General features: G+C 41.7%; 2 protein-coding genes across 7 annotated transcripts in view; both read right to left on the bottom strand.

The window, feature by feature from the left end:
- LOC134338775 (histone-binding protein RBBP4) overlaps window positions 1-2,299 on the bottom strand; it is a 43,090-nt gene extending 40,791 nt beyond the window's left edge. For 2 of the 3 annotated variants that reach the window (XM_063034828.1, XM_063034829.1), the window contains exons 1-2: window positions 2,233-2,299; window positions 406-546 (exon numbers count right to left, since the gene is read on the bottom strand). In XM_063034828.1, the coding sequence (XP_062890898.1) occupies window positions 406-546; window positions 2,233-2,248 (157 nt within the window). In that variant the 5' untranslated portion in view covers window positions 2,249-2,299. The remainder of the gene's footprint in view (window positions 1-405; window positions 547-2,232) is intronic. The other variant, XM_063034830.1, reaches the window with a different exon arrangement.
- A 5,455-nt stretch (window positions 2,300-7,754) lies between these two features.
- The window catches only part of ccdc28b (coiled-coil domain containing 28B), a 35,188-nt gene continuing 20,061 nt past the window's right edge, over window positions 7,755-22,881 (bottom strand). For 3 of the 4 annotated variants that reach the window (XM_063034812.1, XM_063034811.1, XM_063034810.1), the window contains exons 5-6: window positions 12,173-12,195; window positions 7,755-11,354 (exon numbers count right to left, since the gene is read on the bottom strand). In XM_063034812.1, coding sequence (XP_062890882.1) covers window positions 11,285-11,354; window positions 12,173-12,195 — 93 coding nt within the window. In that variant the 3' untranslated portion in view covers window positions 7,755-11,284. Of the gene's footprint in view, window positions 11,355-12,172; window positions 12,196-16,076; window positions 16,147-22,881 lie in introns of all 4 variants that reach the window. The other variant, XM_063034813.1, reaches the window with a different exon arrangement.

Below are 22,881 nucleotides of genomic sequence, written 5' to 3'. Positions count from 1 at the left end.
AAAGATGCAAGATATTTTCCAACACCTACAATCAAGAATTTCTGCAAAGTGCACATCTAAAATCCTATCACCCTTTCTCAATTACACAAGTCAAATTGAAGAGGGCCATATAACAAATTTACAAACCACTTAATTTTAAGGGGAGATGCACAAAATAGTATTTATACAGTATAAATCATTTAAAGTACATTTATTGCACAGCTGTCACGTCTTACAATGTTAAAATCAAGTAATCAATGTCATGAGGTGAATTATAGATGTGTATTAGGGCTTTGACTGAAATGGGGCAAGTGTGGGCATTTCACATTACAGCCACTACAAGACCACAATTTAATGGAGTCTCCCATGCACTTCTCTAATTCATCTCCTGACAGTCTGTTATTGTGTATAATATATACAAGGTACTTTTTTTTCCTCGTTTCCATTCATGACAAATGGCTGGCGTCGTGTCGAGATGAGTGGACTGCACTGGTGAGGCGGCCGTCAGTAATGAAGAACAGTGGGTGTGTGACGTCACAGGTGTAACATCATAATGGGCATCTGATGCTAGAGGTGCAAAATTAAAGAGAAATAATCTAAACATTCTGACAATAGTACATGCAGTTTACAGGGATACAAATTTACAGAGTACCTTGCATACATTATAGTCATTGCAATGGCTTCTCATATCCCCTTAAAATAGAGTGTTGCCAAAGCATAAAATTGACATTCAAGTCCAATATTCATGCTGAGGCCTTTTTTTTGAGGAAGTAGAGGATTGAAATGGGGAGGAAACCAGGGATTACATTAAGCTCAGCTAAAGAAACGAGAAGTGCTGGAGTGGTATTCCTTTCCACATTTCTCAAGGCAACTGATTGTTTAAGCAGAGGAGCACTGAGAGCAGTGACATGCTACTCTCTCAACTGAAAAAGTGGGGAAACAAGTTCACTTTAAAACTTTCACACAAGCTATTCTGTAATTTCATATTTTTACACTTAATCACAATAAGAAATGAAATGAAAATAAAAGTAATAATTACCTTTATTGATATCTTGGTAAGTAGCTTTAATATACAGACTAAATACAAGTTTTGACTGTGCAAATTTTCAGTTAACCCTGTATGAGTAGCCAGTCGCCTAGTGCAGGAACAAAGCCACTAATACGAGGCCAAATGGACCAATGTATGCCCTCTTTCCAATTTCAGCTAAAACAAACCATCACAAACCAAGAACAAAATCCAAACCAACAGCTGAGCCACACACAGTAGCTACAATGCAACTGCTATCCCAAAGAAAAACTGTTCTCCAACATAGGCACTTGAAGCCGCAATCTGCACATTCAGGGCAACCAACCTGGCCGACACACCATCGCTCCAAGTCCTCATTAATGCCCTAAATCCGACTGCTCTCATCCTCAAAATTCCCCCTACCCAAGCATGTCACCAATCCACACCCACAAGCCAATTCCACACTACAGCACCCTCACATGACATTGCCCACCCCAGAACATTCTACCCAACACAATGCCCCTTTCACCAGGCCCTACTCCCATTGAACCTACCTTTTCCAATCCACCTCATTCCCCACTATCCTCATCCCATCTCCACTTAGCACCATCACTTCCACCGCACTCAGTAACAGCCTCAGCTAACATCACCACCCCTTTCCACACCCTTACTTCACCCCTTTGCCAACCCCATCCTATCGTCAACTCCTCACCCACTACCTTACCTACCCTGATTCCAACTACCTAGGACTCCCTAACACGCCAACACACCTCCATCTACAAAACATCTAGGCCCTTAAAAGCCAGACCACCCAGCCTTCACCACTGCCCCTTGGATACTCTCACCTCGCCCAACAAAACTTTCGTTTTCCCTGCCATATGCACCACGCACACCTGCAACCAACCAATCTGACACCTCTACACATCTCTCTTGGACCACGCAACCTCGAATCAGCTGCGAAAGAACACCCTGTCGGTTCTGAACCCCACAGCTCACCCCCATTTCCTCCCCTTGCTCCAAGTCTCATACCCCGCCTCCCAATCTCGGCCCTCCCGGCGCTTCTCCCTCCCACACAGCACAAGACACCGATGCCCGAGCAAGGCCCTCCTTCGGGTACGAACGTCCCGGGCCCACTCGGTTCCCACCCCCTCCCCGGGGCCACTGTGGCCCGCTGCCGTAACCCGGCTTCCGAAAGCGCGGTGCGATGAGAGAGCCGGGGATCGAAGGCGCCGGGCCCGGCCCATTACCTTCTTTATCCGCCATGCCGACGATCCGCCGTCTTTGTTTCTGCGTCTCTTGCGCATGCGCTGTCCGTTCGCGCGCCAACTGCACGTCAAAACCTGCCTCCGTAAACCATCCAATCAGGGGGCATCAGGATGGCCACGTGATCGGATGCTGAGGCTGATCTCAGTAGCGCCATATTGAGTGTTCACACGCTCTGCAAGGGGGGAACGAAGTTGGCGGCCCTGGGCGTTCAATCTCACAAATGTCTGCAGTCCTTTCGCAAATGGTCAGTTACTGCAATACTTGATGCTTTATTCTTAATATAGCCCAACTGCTCTGTTTGTCTTGTGAACACAGATGCAAAGTGTTTACTTTCACTGTCATTTTTCGCCATTCTTTCATAAGGGGTCCGCAGGTTTTCCCTACATACAAGTAGATGATCTTACAATCTGCTTTCCTCTTTCTCACCGTTCTACATTCTTTCGCTGTCAATTGCGTGTACTTCCTTTACCTGGTTCTAAATTATTCCCAACCCGCAGGTTTACTCTTTTGTTAATTGGCAATGAATTAATTCTCTAATATTATCTATCATCTGTCATCAGTCATGGAAGAATCGCTTTTAGTATTGGAATTTTCATATTTTGGAGGAAATATTTATTGCAATTTTTTTTTTTTGCATTGCTTCTTTAAATGCTAACCAGTTTCCTTTCCACGTTCCTCCTTACAATCTTAGCCAATTCTCCTCTCATACCCGAAACGTCTGTTGTATTCCTCTCCAATATAGATACTGGCCTGAGCTGCTGAGGTCCTCCAGTATTTTGTGTGTGCATGCGTTGCTTCAGATTCCTTTGTTTAGATTTAAAACGTTGCTTCACATCTCTTTTACACTAGTTTAACATTATAACCACTCCTCCACAAATGTCCAAAAACAAGAACAAGACAAGCCTTTATGATAACACAAGACTACCTTTTAAACTAAATAACACACAGCCCAATATGATACATTTGTATATACACGTTGCTCTTTTATTGGGTGTTTTGAGAAGAAATACCAAATGGCAATGGAAAGAGGTGTGATTAAAAGCATGCTAGGAGTTCTTAGTCTTGTGGTTTAGTGGTGGTTGGCAGACCAACATAAGGTGCATTACCATCACTTACTGAGTAGGAGTGCAGAGCAAAGAGACAGTAAATATACCCATTGACTTCCCCTCCCCAAAAAAACTTATAATATCAAAAAGTCTAATGCTTTTCAGAAAGTCAGTTGCACCCCAACAAAGCTTCCATGTTAAACTGTGTCTGTCCCAAAGATGTCAATTTAACAATTAGCTGTTTCCTTTGCACCTAACAGAATCTGTGTTTAAACAATACATGTTGCACCATCTGTTAGACCATAAGACATAGCAGCAGAATTAGGCCATTCAGCCCATTGAGTCTCCATCATGGCTGATCCTAGATCCCACTCAACCCCATACACCTGCCTTTTTGCCACATCATTTGATGCCCTGACCATTCAGAAAACTATCAACTTCTGCTTTAAATATACCCAGGGACTTCTGAGAGGGTGTAATAAAATATCTTATCAAGTTTTTCCACCCGAATTCCCTCCATTTCTGTGAACTGGTACACTTCCATTGATACCTCCATATTATTGTCCAGTCTTCCTCTGATATCATTATCCCTCCTTCTTTCTCCCATTTTGTTTTAATGTATGAAGTCGAATGTGTTTTAAGATTTGACAAACCCTTATACATGCTTGAAATTATTCTACTACTGTTGTCTGAATTATATGCTTTTCTAAACAGTTCTATCAGACGTACTTGCCTTGGTTACATTTTTAACCATTCTATTAACATACTGTCACATCTGTAAATACCGGTAAAAGTCTTGTTTTTCTAATAAGTGTTTCTCTTTGAGCATTTCAAAACTGAAGTGTTCCTTCTTTCATTATATTGCAAATAGCTGTTATTCCTTTAGCAGTCCAGTCCTTAAATCCAGCATCCAGTTTATTCGGCGTTATGATAGTAATCCCATTATGATAGTAACCCCCATTTGCTGGAGAAATTGTGGAAATCAAAATGCAAACCATTATCATATTTTCTGGGAATGCCCCGTTATAGAAGACTATTGATGTGGGATACATAATGCCCTATAAGACATCTTTAAATGTGAGATACCCTTAGAGAGCAAGACCATATATTTTGGGTATATACCTAAAGAATGGTTGAAAGGAGATAAATATTTAATGAATGTACTGCTGGTGACTGGTAAAAAGACCCTTACCAGGAAATCGTTATCACAGGAGAGCCCAACTTTAAATGTATGGATGGAAATTACAGTGGACATTTACAAAATGGAGAAGATAACAGCATCTGTTAATCATAAGTTGGAACAATTTTATTCATACTGGAAAAAATGGTTTAACTACATAACACCTCGTAGGCTTGATTTTATTCTCACAAGTCAATGAATACATTGTAAAAAAAAATCACTCCCTACTCTGTACATAGTTTTCTTCTTTCGATTGTTCATTTTTTCCTCGCCTTTCTATAAGTGTATACCTCAGATAAATATTGTGGAGATTTGTGACAAATATGATTATATGATATATATGTACAGTATCTGAAATCTTATGGAAATATTTGTTTGATGATGAAATTCAATAAAAAATAAATTACAAAAAAAATATATACCCAAGGGACAACCTCCACCTGTCTACTGCAGAGCATTCCACAGATTCACAACTCCGGCTAAAAACATTCCTCCTTAGCCCTGTTCTAAAAGGTTGCCCCTTAATTTTGAGGCTGTGCCCTTTCATTCTGGACACCCCCACCACAAGAAACGGCCTGTCCACATCCACCTTATCTAGACCTTTCAACATTTGGCAGGTTCCAATGAGATTCCACTCCCCCCCCCCCCGGCATTCTTCTAAATTCCAGTGAGTAGAGGCCCAAAGCTGTCAAACACTCCTCATATGTTAACACCTTCTTTCCCAGAATTGTCCACATGAATGTCCTCTGAACTCTCCAATGACCACACATCCTATCTGAGATATGGGGCCCAAAACTGTTGACAATGCTCCAAGTGCACCCTGACTAGTGTCTTATAAAGGCTCAGCATGATCTCCTTGCGTTTTATATTCCATTCCCCTTGAAATAAATGCCAATATTGCATTTGCCTTCTTTACCAGAGACCCAGCCTGTAAATTAACCTCTGGGATTCTTCCACGAGGACTCCCAAATCCCTCTGCACCTCTGACGTTTGAATTTTCTTTCCATTTAGATAATAATCTGCACTTTTGTTCCTTTTACCAAAATGTATTACCATACATTTCCCAACACTATTCCACCTGCCACCTTTTTGTCCATCCACATACCTAGAAACTTTACCACCTACTCTTGTTTAAGAGAGTTGCCATACAACTTGAGATCAATTGTGGGTATAATGTTTCTTTTATAAAAACAAATAACTTGAGTCTTTGCAACAGGAAATTTAACCCCCAATGACATCCTCATTCCTCTAATAGCTGCCTGCGATTTCTTAACTCTATACTTTACATTTCTGCCTCACTTCCATGCTGCACCATCATATAACAATTTAGAAATGTCTCAACCAACATTTAAAATATCATTAATCATGATATTAAAAAAGAGTGGCTACACACACTCCCCTGTGGAGTTCCATTCTCTATTGCATACTCCTTCGAGAACATTGTTCCCGCCTTATCTTGTATCTTCCCATTACATTAAAAAAAACTTGAATCCAATTGAAACGTCGACTGCACCTCTTCCTATAGATGCTGCCTGGCCTGCTGCGTTCACCAGCAACTTTGATGTATGTTGCTTGAATCCAATTGAATATTTTACCACCTATTCCCATGTTGTCCAATTTAAGCAGCAATCCTTTGGACCATAACATATCATAGAAACATAGAAAATAGGTGCAGGAGTAGGCCATTCGGCCCTTCAAGCCTGCACCGCCATTTATTATGATCATGGCTGATCATCCAACTCAGAACCCAGCCTTCCCTCCATACCCCCTGACCCCTGTAGCCACAAGGGCCATATCTAACTTCCTTTTAAACATAGCTAATGAACTGGCCTCAACAGTTTGCTGTGGCAGAGAATTCCACAGATTCACCACTCTCTGTGTGAAGAAGTTTTTCCTAATCTCGGTCCTAAAAGGCTTCCCCTCTATCCTCAAACTATGACCCCTCGTTCCGGACCTCCCCAACATCGGGAACAATCTTCCCGCATCTAGCCTGTCCAATCCCTTTAGGATCTTATACGTTTCAATCAGATCCCCCCTCAATCTTCTAAATTCCAACGAGTACAAGCCCAGTTCATCCAGTCTTTCTTCATATGAAAGACCTGCCATCCCAGGAATCAATCTGGTGAACCTTCTTTGTACTCCCTCTATGGCAAAGATGTCTTTCCTCAGATTAGGGGACCAAAACTGCACACAATACTCCAGGTGTGGTCTCACCAAGGCTTTCAAAAGCTTTCTCCACATCAAAAAAAACTGGCACCACCGATTCTGTATTAACTTGGGCCTTATGAGTATCAGATTCCAAATGTAACACTGAGTCCAAGGACACTGTCCCTTAACGAAATCCACATTGTTATACAACTAATTTTCCGCTACTTTCCACAAATAAGGAAAAGCTTGCTATAACCATTTGTTCCATTATCTTACATGTGAAGCATGTTATAGCAGGATCTATAACAGGAAGAATCAGATTAATTCTTACCAGGTTGGTGTGGCGAACAGTTGGTGAATTGCTGGGTTTTAGGTTGGAATTAAAAGATTAAATAGATATACTTAGGGAGAAAATTCTCAAGTTTAAAGTAGGTATTAAGAATTCTGGAGTAAAGTGTTTGCTTACAGTACTGTGCAAAAGTCTTGGGCACATATACCTATATAGCTAGGGTGCCTAAGACTTTTGCATAGTGCTGTAGTAATTTTATGTATTGCACTGTATTGCTGCTGCAAAAAAATAATAATTTCATGAGGGATAATAAAACCAATTCTGATATGGCTCACTATTGTGGACTGAGAGTGGAAAGGGGGAAGGGAGCAGGAAGCACCACAGAGACATTCTGTGATTATCAATAAACCAATCATTTGGAATCAAGTGACCTTGCCTAGTGTCTCAGGGCTGAGCACATCTGCACTCATGCCACTCCCCGTTCCTGGCATTCCTTCTCTGCAACCTGTTCCACACTCCTCCTGTGGCACTCTACCCTTGCCATTCCCAATCTTCTTTACTGCCGCCAGATTTACAAACACACTGTGCTTCACGTTGACAAATACAGTAGTGCAAAAAATTTTAGGCACCCTTAGGTATATATGCACCTAATACTTCTGCACAGTACTCTGGAATATGGAATTTGAAGTGCAAAAATGTATTAACGGCAAAACTAGCTGGACTGAATTGGTGGTTTTTATGTGCTCTATTCGCAGTAGCTACACTGACTATGGATCAATGTATTTGCTTCCAATACATGTTTTGTAATTATTCAAACAAGAATACAATGAGATAGCTTGTACAACATTTAATATTAATTATATCCAAGAGAGTTTACATTAGATTCACATAAATGGATAACAATTGCAATCAGTAACTTACTGTTTTTCTAAGTCATTTTCTAGTAGCAAAATTTGTATAAATTTTAGTACAAAACTCATAACTTTATAAACCTACAAGGTGAAAATGTGGAACTGAGTCCTAGACAATGTGAGGTAAAGAATGATAATACTTAAAGCAATTTCATGGAATTTTTAAAACATTTAAGCACAGTTTCACAAAAATCACCTTACGCACCATGATACATTTTACACAAATGCAGGCTTGACAAAATCATCATAGTTCTGGATTTGCTAACATTACTCTCTGCAAACACACAAACCTGGAATAAAACCCCCAAGAGCAGGAGTTTTCAACTTACCAACATTTCTTAAATGCTCTGTCATTCAGTTACATATTCAGAGATTTCTGAAAGGGCTCAGCAATGAAAACTCTTGAGGACAATAGAGAGTCTGGGGTTTACCCACCACTGAAAATTGTCCTCTTGTAGCTATGTACTTTGTACATTTTCCAGATGTTCACTACAGAAACTATTTTCTATTTTAATTTTCCTCCATCCAATTTTCATATAGCTCTTTGAAATGGAACGAACCAGTAGACACCAGCTCAGAATGGCACAGTACTTTGTAAATAATCTAAACTCTGGAACTAAACCATCAGTAACTCCATCCACGACAACTGCACTTGATCTTGGGAAATGGAAGCCCTGTTAATTAGGATACACATGGTGATGGCATGCTTACCTTTGTTGGCAGGGTGTAGAATATTAACATTGGGATGTCATGTTGTAGACTTACAGAACTTTGCTTAGACTGCACTTGGGAATACTATGTGCAGTTGGAAGGAAGTGATTGTTGTGCATACTATAGGAAGGAAGTGATAGTGTCTGAGAGAATGCAGAGGAGGCTCACCAAGATGTGGCATGGACTGGAGAGTGTTGGTAGCGGGGAGAGATTTGATAGGCAGGGCTTGATTTCCCTAGAACAAAGGAGGCCAAGGATTGACCTGATAGAGGTATATAAAGTTATCAGAGGCACATAAAGAATCTTTCTTCAAACAAGAGAGCATAGGTATACTTTTATCCCTTAACTAGGTAAAAGATCATTAACAAGAATTGCCCATAGTGTACTGTTTCTACCTGATGTTGCCCCACTGAATTTGTTTCTTTTGCCTGGACTCAATACTATCTCTCCTGGTCCAGACGTTTCTCCACTTGTATCCAGAACACCATTCGTGCCTTGTATCATTTTCCCAACCAGAGCATTTTTCTCAGTCTCTGTACACCAGCATCCCCCATCAAGATCTTAAGTCAGTCCCAACCACTGCCCCTCTACCAACACTCTCAGCAACTTCACAGAATTTACACTTACCCTTAATAACTCATTTTAATTCCTCCACTTTTTTCATATTTAAGAGGTAGCTATGGGCCATAGCTTGGCCTGCCTTTTTGTTGGCTCTAAATCAGAATCAAGTTAATATCACTAACATACATCTGGCTATATGGAACAGTTCTTACTCCAAACCTGTTGTAGCATGTGCCCCCAAATCCTCCTCCATTTCGTCCCTGACTGGAGTCAAAAGGTGATAGTGGAGGATTGTTTTTCAGAGTAGAGATCTGTTCTTCATGATGTATTAACAATTTACTAAGAATAATTAGCAAGTTTGCAGATTGCACCTAAATTGGTGGTGTGGTAGACAGCGAAACAGGTTACCTAAAGTTACAACAGAATCTAGACCAACTGCGAAAATGGGAAAAGGGATGGCAGATAGAATTTAATTTAGAAAAGCCCAAAGTGATGCATTTTGGGAAGTTAAAAAGGCCAGGACTTGAAGGACAGTAAGGACAGGGCCCTGGGGTGTGTTGTAGAACAGAGAGACCCAGGGGTACAAGTACATAGTGGCCCAGAGAGAACAAGGAGTACATGTATGGAGTGGCCCACGGTGTGTTGTAGAACAGAGAGACCCAGGGGTATAGGTGTATAGTTCACCAAAAGTGGTTACATACATTGACTGGGGGTCGGGGGGGGGGTGAAGTGAGCATATCGTCTGCTCACCTTGATGGTTAAGGGCACTGAGTTGTGATGTCATGTTACAGCTGAACAAGACATTGGTGAGACCATAGCTGAACTATTGTGCACAGTTCTCATTTTATACTAAAGGAACAATGTGACTAAACCAGAGAGGGTTTAGAAAACCTGTCAGAAATGAAGGGCTTGAGTTATAAAGTAAGACTGGACAAGCTGTGTCTGTTCTCCCTTGGAATGAAGGAGGCTGAGGACCAACATTCCCTTTTTTTAAAAAAAACATGCACGTACCAAACATTGCTCTGAGCAGGAAATTTTTTACATGGCCTGAAACTGTGCAGCACTTTAATAAAACATGATATGAAAGAAAACTCCAGCTGTGGGAAAGACTATGTTTACGGGAGCATTTAGTTACCGTGTGGCCACGTACCTATGCAGCTTAGAGGAAACCATGCCAAGGACTGACCTTCGAGGTTAAAGACAAGATGCAAATAGCTCAGTGGACAGTAAAATGCACTAAAGCTTGCTGTTCGGGATTCATTTCCACCGCTGTCTATAAGGAGTTTGTACGTTCTCCTGGTGGGTTTCCTCTGGGTGGCTCCGGTTTCCTCCCACATTCCGAAGATGTACATGTTGGTACGTTAATTGGTCATTGCAAATTATTCCCAGAATGGGGAAGTCTACAACCAGATTTAGCATGAGAAGTGAAAGATTTAAAAGTGACATGAGGGGCAACTATTTTCACAGGATGTTTGATATGTGGAACGAGCTGCCGGAGGAAGTGGTAGAGGCAAGTACAATTGCAGTGTCTAAAAGACTTCCATACGGGTAGATGGATAAGGAAGGTTTAGGAATATGGACTTTAAAGCTAAGCCCTTCAGTATTTGATATTTTTGCCCCGAAAAGAAAAAAGACCGATTACCTACCTTAACTTTGTTTATCATAATTTTCATCCCAATTCCAGCATTTACAATCTCTTTAAGGTTAAAGGGGGGAAATTTAAAAGTGATCGGAGGAGAAAGTTTTCCCACACCATGGTTAATTGCAGAGGAGATGTTGGAGGCAGATATTTTGACAGGCACTTGAATAGGCAAGGCTTAAAAAGATACAGACCTAGTGTAGGCAAATAGCAGTAGTATAGATAGGCACAATGGTGGCTGAAAGCCCTGTCTTCGTGCTGGACAGTTCTGCGCCTCCTCACTGCAGAATTAGATACGGGACAGCTCACCTACTGAAAATTACTGTCTACGCTCAAAACACAGAAAGCAGTCAGTGTCTACAATCTTACAGGCAGGAGAGAAAGTCAATTAAATATATACATGTCGTAGAATCTGAGCAGTTAGTTGTAAAATCGGGCTCCCATGCTTAAACAAAACAGGAAGTTGCTGTTACATATCTTGCTCTTGAAGGGGGGCTTTCACTGAGCAGTGTGGGCCACCTTCCCTTGGGTCTCACTTTCAACCACTTCTAGGTAGGAGATGATTTCAACTCTTCATTTTTTGGCAGTTCTTGATTTTCTGCCAAGTGTAGTTTTTGTCTTAATTTATATTAAGGATCATTTCTTTTCACCAAAAACATCACACACGTAATAACTCTTACATTTCCCATACCTCGCCTGCAAATAGCTCAGTGGACAGAAAAATATGCACTAAAGCTTGCTGTTCGGGGTTCATTTCCACCGCTGTCTATAAGGAGTTTGTACGTTCTCCTGGTGGGTTTCCTTCGGGTGCTCCAGTTTCCTCCCACATTCTGAAGATGTACATGTTGGTAGGTTAATTGGTCATTGCAAATTGTCCCATGATTAGGCTAGTGTTGCTTGGCAGTGTGGCTTGAAGGACTGGGAGGGCCTATTGTGCACTGTATCTCAACAAATAAAGAAATAATCCTTCGCACCCTGCTGCTTGCAGTAAAATCCTACCCCTATTTCACTTCCAAAAATGTTTAAACTCAGTTGTTCCGATTAAATTTTATCTTCAGTTATAAAAATCAGCGTACATAGGCTCAGTTTGTTTCCCTGGAATGTGACATTACAACGGGCGTTAAGGTGTGTAGAATGAAAATGTCTCTTCATGTCTTGGCTATGTGAGACCAGAGGGCACAAGTTTAAGGTGAGGAGTAAGAAATTTGGAGGGAATCTGAGGAAGAATTTTTTTTTCATCCAGAGGGTAATTGAAATGTGGAATGTATCACCTGAGAAGCTGGTGCTCAGTTAAATCATCAAGGCATAGGACCAAGTGCTAGTGGATGAGATGAGCAGAGATAGGTTGTTGAATGTCAGCATGGACACGATGAGACTGTTTCAGTGCTCTATACCTGTAATTAATTACAGGTACAGAAATCACTTGAAAAGGATACATTGAGGTACTAAGTTCTTCCAACTGTAAGATAAAAAAATCATAATTAATGCAAAGAATAAATCATTAAAAAGTGATCTGTTTAATGCCATCAGTGACATTTATGTAACTAACTTCAACTGAAATTGGGAGACATTTTAAAAGCACATTATTATCACAGTAGTTGGAAATGCATGTTGACTACATCAACTAATCTAAATTAGACAACTCTTTCTTAATCAAAGCTTACACTTTATTGTCTCTGCACAAACAACAATGTAACTATGTTGACCCCCAGGCCAACAACTTAAAACATGAATTCTACTGTTCCATCTGTACCAATACTCATTCAAAACAATTCTCTAATTTATAACACTGAAATAGAGATCTCCCGTTGGCCAATTGATCCCCGCCCTTGGCATGTGGGGTCTTCCATTCCTAGTTAGTCTCCAAAGTTCTCGCCACTTTGCATCTGAAGCTCTTAATTCTTATAGTCTTCCCTTAGCAGTTCAGATGTCGCACTTCAATCTTGTTGGCTTGAATTATCTGACTCACCCATGTCAGATTCCCATTGGATGTAGTCCAAGAGCTACACAATTTTATACCTTAGGTGACTTCTTTTGCTCTATTCAACTCTGGTTCAAACAAGTCAAACTGGATTACCCAGACACTGGGTTGAGATAACAAATGAACTTCTGCAAACCTGCCATTGTACAGCTTATCTGAGAATGATCTCAGGTTTAGCAGATCAATAGTAGAAACACATTGTTCTCACATTCAATTGCTCTGATTAAGTTACACCAGAGCATGAATTAGTACATCAAACAGTTCACAAAATGGAGATTACAGAGCAGCTTCACAAAATGGCAGCCTCCACTCCAAGCACATAACAAAGACATCTGGTTTGTCTACTTCCACTGACCTTGACCCATTCGAATTCAATGTTTTCCTCCAAATTTTAATTCCTTCATGGCCAGCAATCCATATCCAAGAGAGGTATTTCTCCAAAGTTGAACTGGTTTATACTTAACTAGAGGAACACCACCACAACACACCACCTTTTCAGGTTGGAAGATGAGTCCTTTCTGGAGGTCTGCCATTCACTGATTTTATAACTTTCTGCATCATTACACCCGCCCCTTGCTGCATCATTGAATTCTACAGAGCCTGTGGTGCGAGCCATAACAAGCTCTCTCAGGACACCCAATCTAAAGAGACCTGGGGAGGAGCAGCATCATGGAGCCATTAAATACTAGATGTGTACTGCATGCTAACAGGCCCTTTGGTCCAACATGCCCATGTATTCATATTCCACCGACTTTCATGTCATCTGTAAGCTCATTAACCATACCTCCTACGTTTACATCCGAGTAGCTGTAACTATCCAACAGCAACATCAAGAGTAGGATTGTTGTATCAACTTTTGCTGTATATCGCTACTCAGACTTCCAACCAGAACAGCATCACTACACTACTACCCTCTGCCTCCTACCAGAAAGCCATTTCCAGGCTCAATTAGCCAACTCACCTTCAAAGTTCAATGTAAAATGATTTAGACCAACAGAGAGCAACTAAAAAATCATTAGAAGGGAAAAGATGAAATATGAAAGCAAGCTAGCAAATAATATCAAAGTGGATAGTAAAAGTTTTTTCAAGTATGTTAAAAATAAAAGAAATGAGAGTGGGTATAGGACCACTAGAAAATGAGGCAGGAGAAATAATAATGGGGGACAAGGAGATGGTTGATGAACTAGATGAATATTTTGCATCAGTCTTCACTGTGGAAGACACCAGCAGTATGGCTGATGTTGTAGCGTGTGAAGGAAGAGAAGTGAGTGCAGTTACTATTACAAGAGAGAAGATGCACAAAAAGCTGAAAGACCTAAAGGTAATCAAGTCACCCGGACCAGAAGAACTGCATAGGGTTCTGAAAGAGGTAGCATTAGAGATTGTGGTGGCATTAGAAGTGATCTTTCAAAAAAATCGTTGGACTCTGGCATGGTGCCAGAGGACGCGAAAATTGCATATGTCACTCCACTCTTTAAGAAAGGAAGAAGGCAGCAGGAGGGAAATTATAGGCCAGTTAGCCTGACCTCAGTGGTTGAGAAGATGTTGGAGTCAATTGTTAAGGATGAGATGATGGAGTACATGTTGACACAGGACAAGATAGTACAAAGTCAGCCTAGTTTCCTTCAGGAAAAATCTTGCCTGACAAACCTGTTGGAATTCTTGAGGAGATTACAAGTAGGATAGATAAAGGGGATGCAGTGGATGTTGTATATTTGGACTTTAAGAAGGCCTTTGACAAGGTGTCACACTTGAAGCCGCTTACCAAGTTAAGAGCCCATGGTATTACAGGAAAGTTACTACCATGGTTGGAGCATTGGAAAGTGCATGGTCATGCACTTTGGTAGTAGAAATAAATGTGCAGACTATTTTCTAAACGGGAAAAAAATCCAAATATCTGAGATGCGAAGGAACTTGGGAGTTCTTGTGCAGAACACCCTAAGGGTTAACTTGCAGGTCAAGTCGGTGGTGAGAAGGCAAATGCAATGTTAGCATTCATTTCAAGAGGTCTAGAATACAAGAGCAAGGATGTGATGCTGAGGCTTTATAAGGCAATGGAGAGGCCTCACCTTGAGTATTGTGAACAGTTTTGGGCCTGTCATCTTAGGCTATGTCCACACTAGACTGGATAATTTTGAAAATGCCGGTTTTTGTGTAAAAATGACAGGCATCCACACCAGGTGTTTTTAAAAATACCTCTGGCCACATTAAAATGAATATTTGGGTGAATCTCCTACTGGGCATGCACAGGACACACAGAAAACAAGCGAAGAGGAGACAGTATATTTGGTGCACATTTGTCCAGTTACAGACTAGAAAAACTTAAAAGGAAATTGCCAAACGAAAGACTTGGTGCACATTTGTCCAGAAACATTTCCTATAGCCATAGTCTCTTCATCGGTGAAAGGGATGACAGCTACAACTAAATGCAATAAGGCTTGTTACTGGGCAAAAGTGAAATTTGCTGTTACCTCATTTGTTTGCCTTTACTTTTACCATGTCTTTGTGTATTATTTTGCTGTATTTAACATGTGCAATAAAACGAGTTACTGGGCAAAAGTGATAATTGCATCTATTGAATGTTTGCACAAGCAATACATTATTAATGTTACACGAGCATGGCAGTGGATAAACACAAGTGCAGAACACGGGCGCGGGTCAGAGTCAGGAGGCATTATCGCCGTAGCGAGCGTGGAATCGGTTTCCAGGAGAGTCTTTACCTGATGTCTTGGATTTGGAGAGAATCCAGGAGCGATGCTAGACTTAGAACTAACAGCCCTAAGAACCATGAAACAAGGTTACTCACCCAGAGCCAACCAATGACCTGGCATTGCCTTGTTGTGCTCACAGGGTCTTTATCCTGCATTTTCTGATGGAAAGCAGGTGTGTGTAGTTAGTGGAACCTGGGAATGATTGGAAATTAAACGAGGGGATTGAAGCCCAATTCTTGAGGTAAATAGTAAGGTGGAGGATTGCCAGAAGGGACCATGACAAATAAAGCACCTTGTTAAATGTATAAGACATGTCTGCATCAGTGTTATCTTGTATTTCCATACAATGTTACATTAGGCTGGGTTACACATCTATTGTCAGAGAAGTACTTGCATAAATAGGTAAACCACCTTCATACAAGCAAGGACAGAAAACAGGGCAAAGTGAGTATACTTATTTATTGAGTAAGCTATGGGTCAAAGTATTCGGTGAGTACATTTCTAACTCTTCTGGCTTCAGTCTCGTTGCCGTCTGTTCTGAAATTGTTAGGTTGTGTGGGGGGTTGCGTTCAAGAAAACAATGAAATGCCGCGCTGCCGCCATCTGTTCCGACATGTCATGACAGTGTTTTTAAAAAAATCTATTTACCTTGTCCACACTGCTCTGCACAATCGGCGTTTTCAAATTTACACACTCTGGAGGGCGTTTCAGAAAATCTCTGTTTTCGGGGGAGGAAAGACGGAGGGTCAAAACGAAGAGAAAAAGCTTCGGTTACGGATTTATCCGGTCTAGTGTGGATGTAGCCTTAGAAAAGATGTGCTGGCATTGGAGAGGATCCAGAGGAGGTTCACAAGGATGATTCCAAGAATGAAAGGGTTATTATACGAGGAGTATTTGATGGCTCTGGCATATGTACTCGCTGGAATTCAGAAGGATGAGGGGGGGATCTCATTGAAACCTTCAGAATGTTGAAAGACCTAGACAGAGTCAATGTGGAAAGGATGTTTCCCATGATGGGGGAGTCTAGGACAAGAGAGCACAGCCTCAGGATAGAGGGGTGCCCCTTCAAAACAGAGATGCAGAGTAATTTCTTAAGGCAAAGGGTGATGAATTTATGGGAATTTGTTTCCACGTGCAGCTGTGGAGGCCAGGTGGTTGGGTGTATTTAAGGCAGAGATTGGTAGGTTCTTGATTGGACGTGGCTTCAAAGGTTATGGGGAGAAGGCCGGGAACTGAGGTTGAGGAGAAAAAAAAACGGATCAGCCATGGTTGAGTGGTAGAGCAGACTCAATGGCCAGATGGCCTAATTCTGCTCCTATACCTTATGGTCCAAATCTATTATCAAGTTTTGGCGCGTGGCCAAGTGGTTAAGGCATCGGTCTAGTGATCTGAAGGTCACTAGTTCGAGCCTCAGCTGAGGCAGCATGTTGTGTCCTTGAGCAAGGACATTGCTCTGCGATGACACCGGTGCCAAGCCGTATCGGCCCTGGTGCCCTTCCCTTGGACAACATCGGTGGCGTGGCGAGGGGAGACTCGCAAGCATAGGCAACGCCGGTCTTCCGTCGCAAATCCATGGTCTCACGAGACTAACGGATGCCTATATATAAATATTATCAAAGAACATGCAGAGTCATAGAAAAATACAGCACAGAAACAGGCCCTTTGGCCCATCTACTCTGTGCCAAACCATTTAACCTGCCTACTCCGATCAACCTCCATTAGGACTATAGCCCTCCATACTATTCCCATCCATGTACCTTTCCAGACTGTTCAAACATTGAAATCAAGCTCAAATGCACCACTTGTGCAGCTTGTACCACACTCTCACCACCTTCTGAGCGAAGATGTTCCCCTCATGTTCCCCTTAAATATTTCACCTTTCACCCTTAGCCCATGACCTCTAGTTGTTGCAACCAACCTCAGTGAAAAAGGTTTGTTTGCATTTACCCTATCTATACCCCTCATAATTCTATATACCTCTATCAAATCTCCCTTCAATCTTCTACATTCCAAGGATAAAGTTCTAACTTATTCAATCTTTCCTTATAATTCAGGTCCTCCAGTCCCAGCAACATCCTTGTATATTTTCTCTGTACTCTTTCAACCTTGTTTACATCTTTCCTGTAGGTACATGACCAAAACTGAACACAATACTCCAAATTAGGCCTCTCCAGCATCTTATACAACTTCAACATAATGTCCCATCTCCTGTACTCAGTACTTCGATTTATGCAGGCCAATGTGCCAAAAACTTTCTTTATGACCATATCTACCTGTGACACCACTTTCTAGGAATTATATACCTGTTCTACAGCACTCCTCGATGCCGAACCATTCACTGTGTAAGACCTACCCAGGTTGGTCCTACTGAAGTGCAACACCTTGCACTTGTTTGCATTGAATTTTCATCTGTCATTTATCCAGCTGGTCCAGATCCCTCTACACGTCATGACAGTCTTCCTCACTGTCTATGACATGACCAATCTTGCTGTCATCTGCAAACTTGCTGATCCAGTTAACCACATTATCATTCAGATTATTGATGCTATATGTTCAAACAAGACAAGATTTTCTTTCATTTTAACAACTTTACTTTCTCCAGTCATGCTTAGTATACAAGGATACTATTTCCTTACCTACAATCCTCCCTTCCACCTTGGGTATGCCCATAACAGGGAAAGCGAACATCTCAACTAAATGCCTACATCGGCACGGACTAGAAGGGCTGAGATGACCTGTTTCCGTGCTGTAATTGTTATATGGTTATATCCTACATGAACAGTACTCTACAATCTCCCATCCTCTTAAAAAATTAAAAAATATAAAAAATTAAATGCCCATTGGTTTAGATGTATTGCTTTTACCTCTAGTTGTTAGGCCATGTAAATTTCTGAAGCTACCCTATAACCTCCCTTGGTGCCTTCAAAGTACTACCACATTTTTTTTAAAGTATCAACTCAAAAGTCCTTTAGGGTATGAGGGTTAATTCCATCACTTGAATGTCCTTTAGGATATGAGGATTAGTTCTAACCTTTGATGTTGCAAATGCCTTCACTAAGTGCTTTCAGCAGCACAAGAGCTGGTGCTCTCTTCTTAGTGAAACGGTCAGCTAGTTGTTCCTTTGTAGTTGAATATAGCATGTGATGAATTTTCTGTGCTTGAATGAGTTCCCTGATGCTGCTTATCTCCAGATGAAGACTCTTCTCTGTAACTGACTTGGTGGATTTGATGGCATCAACCAGAGAGTAGTTGTCTGTGACACAAGTTATTTGTAGTGTTCTTATTTCAGTCTTTCAGGCCACCATGGACAAGCTCAGAATAGTATGTGGCCAGATATTATCAATACCATCAGACATTGCAAGGGTTTATATGCTTTCCATCTCTCATCTTGTCTCCTAACCTGTGCATCACCTCCCTCGTGCTCCTCCTTCTTCCCTTTCTTCCATGGAATTTTCCATCCTCTCCCATCAGATTTCCCCTTCTCCAGCCCTTTATCTCTTTCACCAATCAACTTCCCAGCTCTTCACTTCACCTCTTCCCCCAGTTTCAGCTATCACCTTCTACTTTTTCCTCCCCCACTTCTCTTTCTTTCCAGTCCTGATGAAGGGTCACAGCTTGAAACGTCAACTGTTTACTCTTTTCCATAGATGCTGCCTGACCTGCTGAGATCCTCCAGCATTTTGTGTGTGTTGCAAAGGTTTCTTGTGCCAGCGTATTACGTACAACTCTTCGGATCCTTTTCGATTGCCAACAGAGGTGAAAATCTTCCCCCTTTTCCCATCAGTGCAATAAAATGTCCCCCTTGTGTACCTCCATCAGGGAAATTTCCAAGTGAGGCATCACTGAAGATAGTGAGCTTCCAAAAGCCACCTTTCAGAAGCTGTTGAAACTTCAAGACTACTTTTTCAGATTGAATCATACACACTATCTTGTTTGCTTCATGTAAAGTTTGTACTTGGCATTTTTTGTGCTGGATGCCAAGTTGCAGGAATCAAACATGATGTCAGGTCTGCTTTGTCTTGCTACTCATAGAATCTGATCCATCTTTGACCTGAGTTGCTGAGGTTCAGCTTCACTGGGGTACATCCTGCTGTGTGGCACATCAGGATTCCATGCAGACTGTCTGTTCCATCAACAGCAAGGATGTCTAGCCCTGCAACTCTGTAATGTTCCTCGCATCCAACCTGAAAGGCTGACTTTAGCTGAGGGTTGACTGTTGTGGCAAAGTTTGTGATCTTCCCCATACGAGGTCACCTGCATGACAGGCAGATGACATTCTGAATCTTGCCAGTAAAAACAACAGCTGGATCCACTTGTGACATCTTTCCACCTATTTTCAACATTATTTCTTTGACTCTTTTATACAGGTAGAGCGATGCATCTGCTAGACCATCTACACGCTTTTGAGTTTCCACAGTGTTCAGACGGGGGAATATAAATGTCATGTGACAGCTCCATTCCCTGTAAGAATGCAGATTTTATGTCCATGCAATGGGGTTGCCAATGCTTTTGACATATAACCATGAGTAGTTGGAGAGACTGACACACATGTTGGTGAGTCTTTTTGGAGTTGTTTTATCTTCAGTTCCTCAAAACCTCCAGCCACTGGTGTGCTTTTGGTGCAATTCCTGTTGGGGTTTTTCTCATCTTGTAGACATTGTCCTTTGGCCAATGTCTCTGACTTCCTCAAACACTCCCATTATTTCTCCAACTACTGATTTCATCCTGTTTTGCAGATTCAGACAACACCTCCTCAGTTACTAAGACATCTTCATCTTGACATTTCTCGGATAGGCTAGCCTGATCTTTACTTGGTTCAAAATGAAGTCTGTCTATCTGTGACATGGTTCCAGGTTATCCAAGTTGTTCCATCTTCTGTTTCTCCCAGTGTTTTGCCTGCTTGTCCTAAGACTTCAGCTTTGTATGAGATGCCAGTGTCTCGGTCTACAAAGCTCCGTTTGTCCTGTTTTAAGACTGAAACTTCCACATTGTCTTTGCACTTGTGATGATTTCTGTTCAAGCTAGGCTGTGTCAGTCCTGAGCTGCACTCTCTGCAGGACTGTTTGTGGGCCCTCTGCTGCACTCTCTGAACACCTTCGGTGCTGTGTGACAGTGTATCAGGTAAGCACCTTTCATTTTTTGTGTCATTCTCCATAGAGTTCTGATCTTCAGTTTGTGCTTTACACGTCTGGAATGATGCACTCTCACCCATGTACCTTCATGTCTCATGAATACCACAACTCCACCCTGACCAATGACAACTCCAGGGTTTTTCCATTCTGTACATTGCTCTTTTATAATACACTTTATCCCTGGCCTCATATTTCTCATCTGTAGGATGGAGATGTGCCCTCAATGCTCTTCGAATTCTCTCTGAACACTCTGCTTCAATGAAAGCCTCCCTTGATGCATGCAGTGCTGAAATATGATTCCCAACCCATTCACTCCTTGTAGTGCCTGCAAGAGCAAGTGGCCTGTTAACCACTACAGACGGAAGGTTTGGATTTTGGCTGAACACAAGTTGATATGGGCTATAGCCTTATACTTTGTGCATGGTATTCTTTGCCATAGGGGCCCAGTCCAGGGCTGTGTTCCAATTACAGACATTGCTTTTCTTTACCTTCAGCATTACTGTTGCACCATCTCAGATCACAAGACCCTGCAGCGGATAGTGAGGTCAGCTGAGAAGATTATCGGGGTCTCTCTTCCTGCCGTTACAGACATTTACACCACACGCTGCATCCGTAAAGCAAACAGCATTATGAAGGGCCCCACGCACCCCTCATACAAACTCTTCTCCCTCCTGCCATCTGGCAAAAGGCACCGAAGCATTCGGGCTGTCACGACCAGACTGTGTAACAGTCTCTTCCCCCAAGCCATCAGACTCTTCAATACCCAGAGGCTGGACTGACACCAACCTCCTGTCCTCTACTGTGCCTATTGTCTTGTTTATTATTTATTGTAATGCCTGCACTGTTTTGTGCACTTTATGCAGTCCTGGGTAGGTCTGTAATCTAGTGTATTTTTGTGTTGTTTTTTTACGTAGTTCAGTGTAGTTTTTGTATTGTTCATGTAGCACCATGGTCCTGAAAAACGTCTCGTTTTTACTGTGTACTGTACCAGCAGTTATGGTCGAAATGACAATAAAAAGTGACTTGACTATTTCAGTAATCATTTGATTGTGTTGCTCCAGAAGTCCATTACTCCAAGGACTGTATGCCGTTGTTGTCTTTGGTTCAATGTTAAAGTTCTCTGCCATATCTCTGAATTCGTCATTCTAAAATTTGCCACAATTACTTTCAGAGGTGAGCCATGCACACTTATCCAGGAATGGATGAAGTTTTTTTTAAACTGTCTCTGCGGACTCTTTGTACTTACAATGCTACCAGCACTGAAATGTGTGAATTCATCAGTGATGTGGAGATACTACACTCCTTGCTCCAGTTCATGTAGGTGACAGACCAACAGCAGGCTTGGGCTTTCCAAACTTTTGGCACATCTCAAAGTTGCCAATTATCTGCTTTAGAATGGAAAAATAATCTGCATCTTTGTTTCCAGAACTCCTGAGCGGTTTCTTGTCTATCAGTCGAAGCTTGTGAAGCTTGAGCAACACTTTGCGTTTCTCATCTGGGGTCATGTCCTCTGTCACAATTAGTACTTCGTTCTTCCTAGAGATGCTGCCTGGCCTGCTGTGTTCACCAGCGACTTTTATGTGTGTTGCTTGAAATTCCAGCATCTGCAGATTTCCTCGTGTTTACGTTTACTTCATTCTCACATTGGTTTTCAGTAATGTCTTTATCTAGAATGTTTACACAGTAATGTCCAGAGTTGGTGAGCTCAAAAGACACTGACATGCTGAAACATCGTTGCTTGGCCGTTCTCCATATCCGTTTCTGCCCCCACAGTCCGTAGGGAAGTTTTACTCCAGTAATGGAATGTTCACTGGTAACACCTCCGTTTTACGTAATGCTTTGTCTCCCTATTTTTGTGAGAATTTTCACACTTTTGGTGGAATGTTCAATTTTTCCATCTCCAAATTTTAATGCTTTGTTACTGGGTGTATCTGTTCACCAGCTCATGCACTTCATTCTGTTTTAGTTCACTTACATAGCTATCAAGCCATTTTTCTCCTCACACTGTGTGTGTGCATGCTGTATCAGTAACAGCAGATCCTAGAGGTTCTATCATCAAAACCTGCATCAGATGCCTCTGCATTAGAGACTGATTCCTTTGCAAACAATAATATATGGCACTCCCCTACATCTTTAGATTTGTTAATTTCTTCACTCAGCTTAACTTGTTTGGTTTTTTTTGCCCAAGTGGTAAGAACTCTGACAAGCAGCACATTTCAATCTCCTGCTGTACTTGTCTGGTGGATTTGAGCCAGTTAATGGTGCCCTCGTCTGGTCACTCTGGGAACTACGCTTGCTACTCTCATTTTTGCTGAGTGAAG

This window comes from Mobula hypostoma, chromosome 28 (genome assembly GCF_963921235.1).
Source record: "Mobula hypostoma chromosome 28, sMobHyp1.1, whole genome shotgun sequence".
NCBI lineage: Eukaryota > Metazoa > Chordata > Chondrichthyes > Myliobatiformes > Myliobatidae > Mobula > Mobula hypostoma.
The sequence above is the reverse complement of the archived record's forward strand: the minus strand, read 5'-3'. Positions and strand labels throughout refer to the sequence as shown.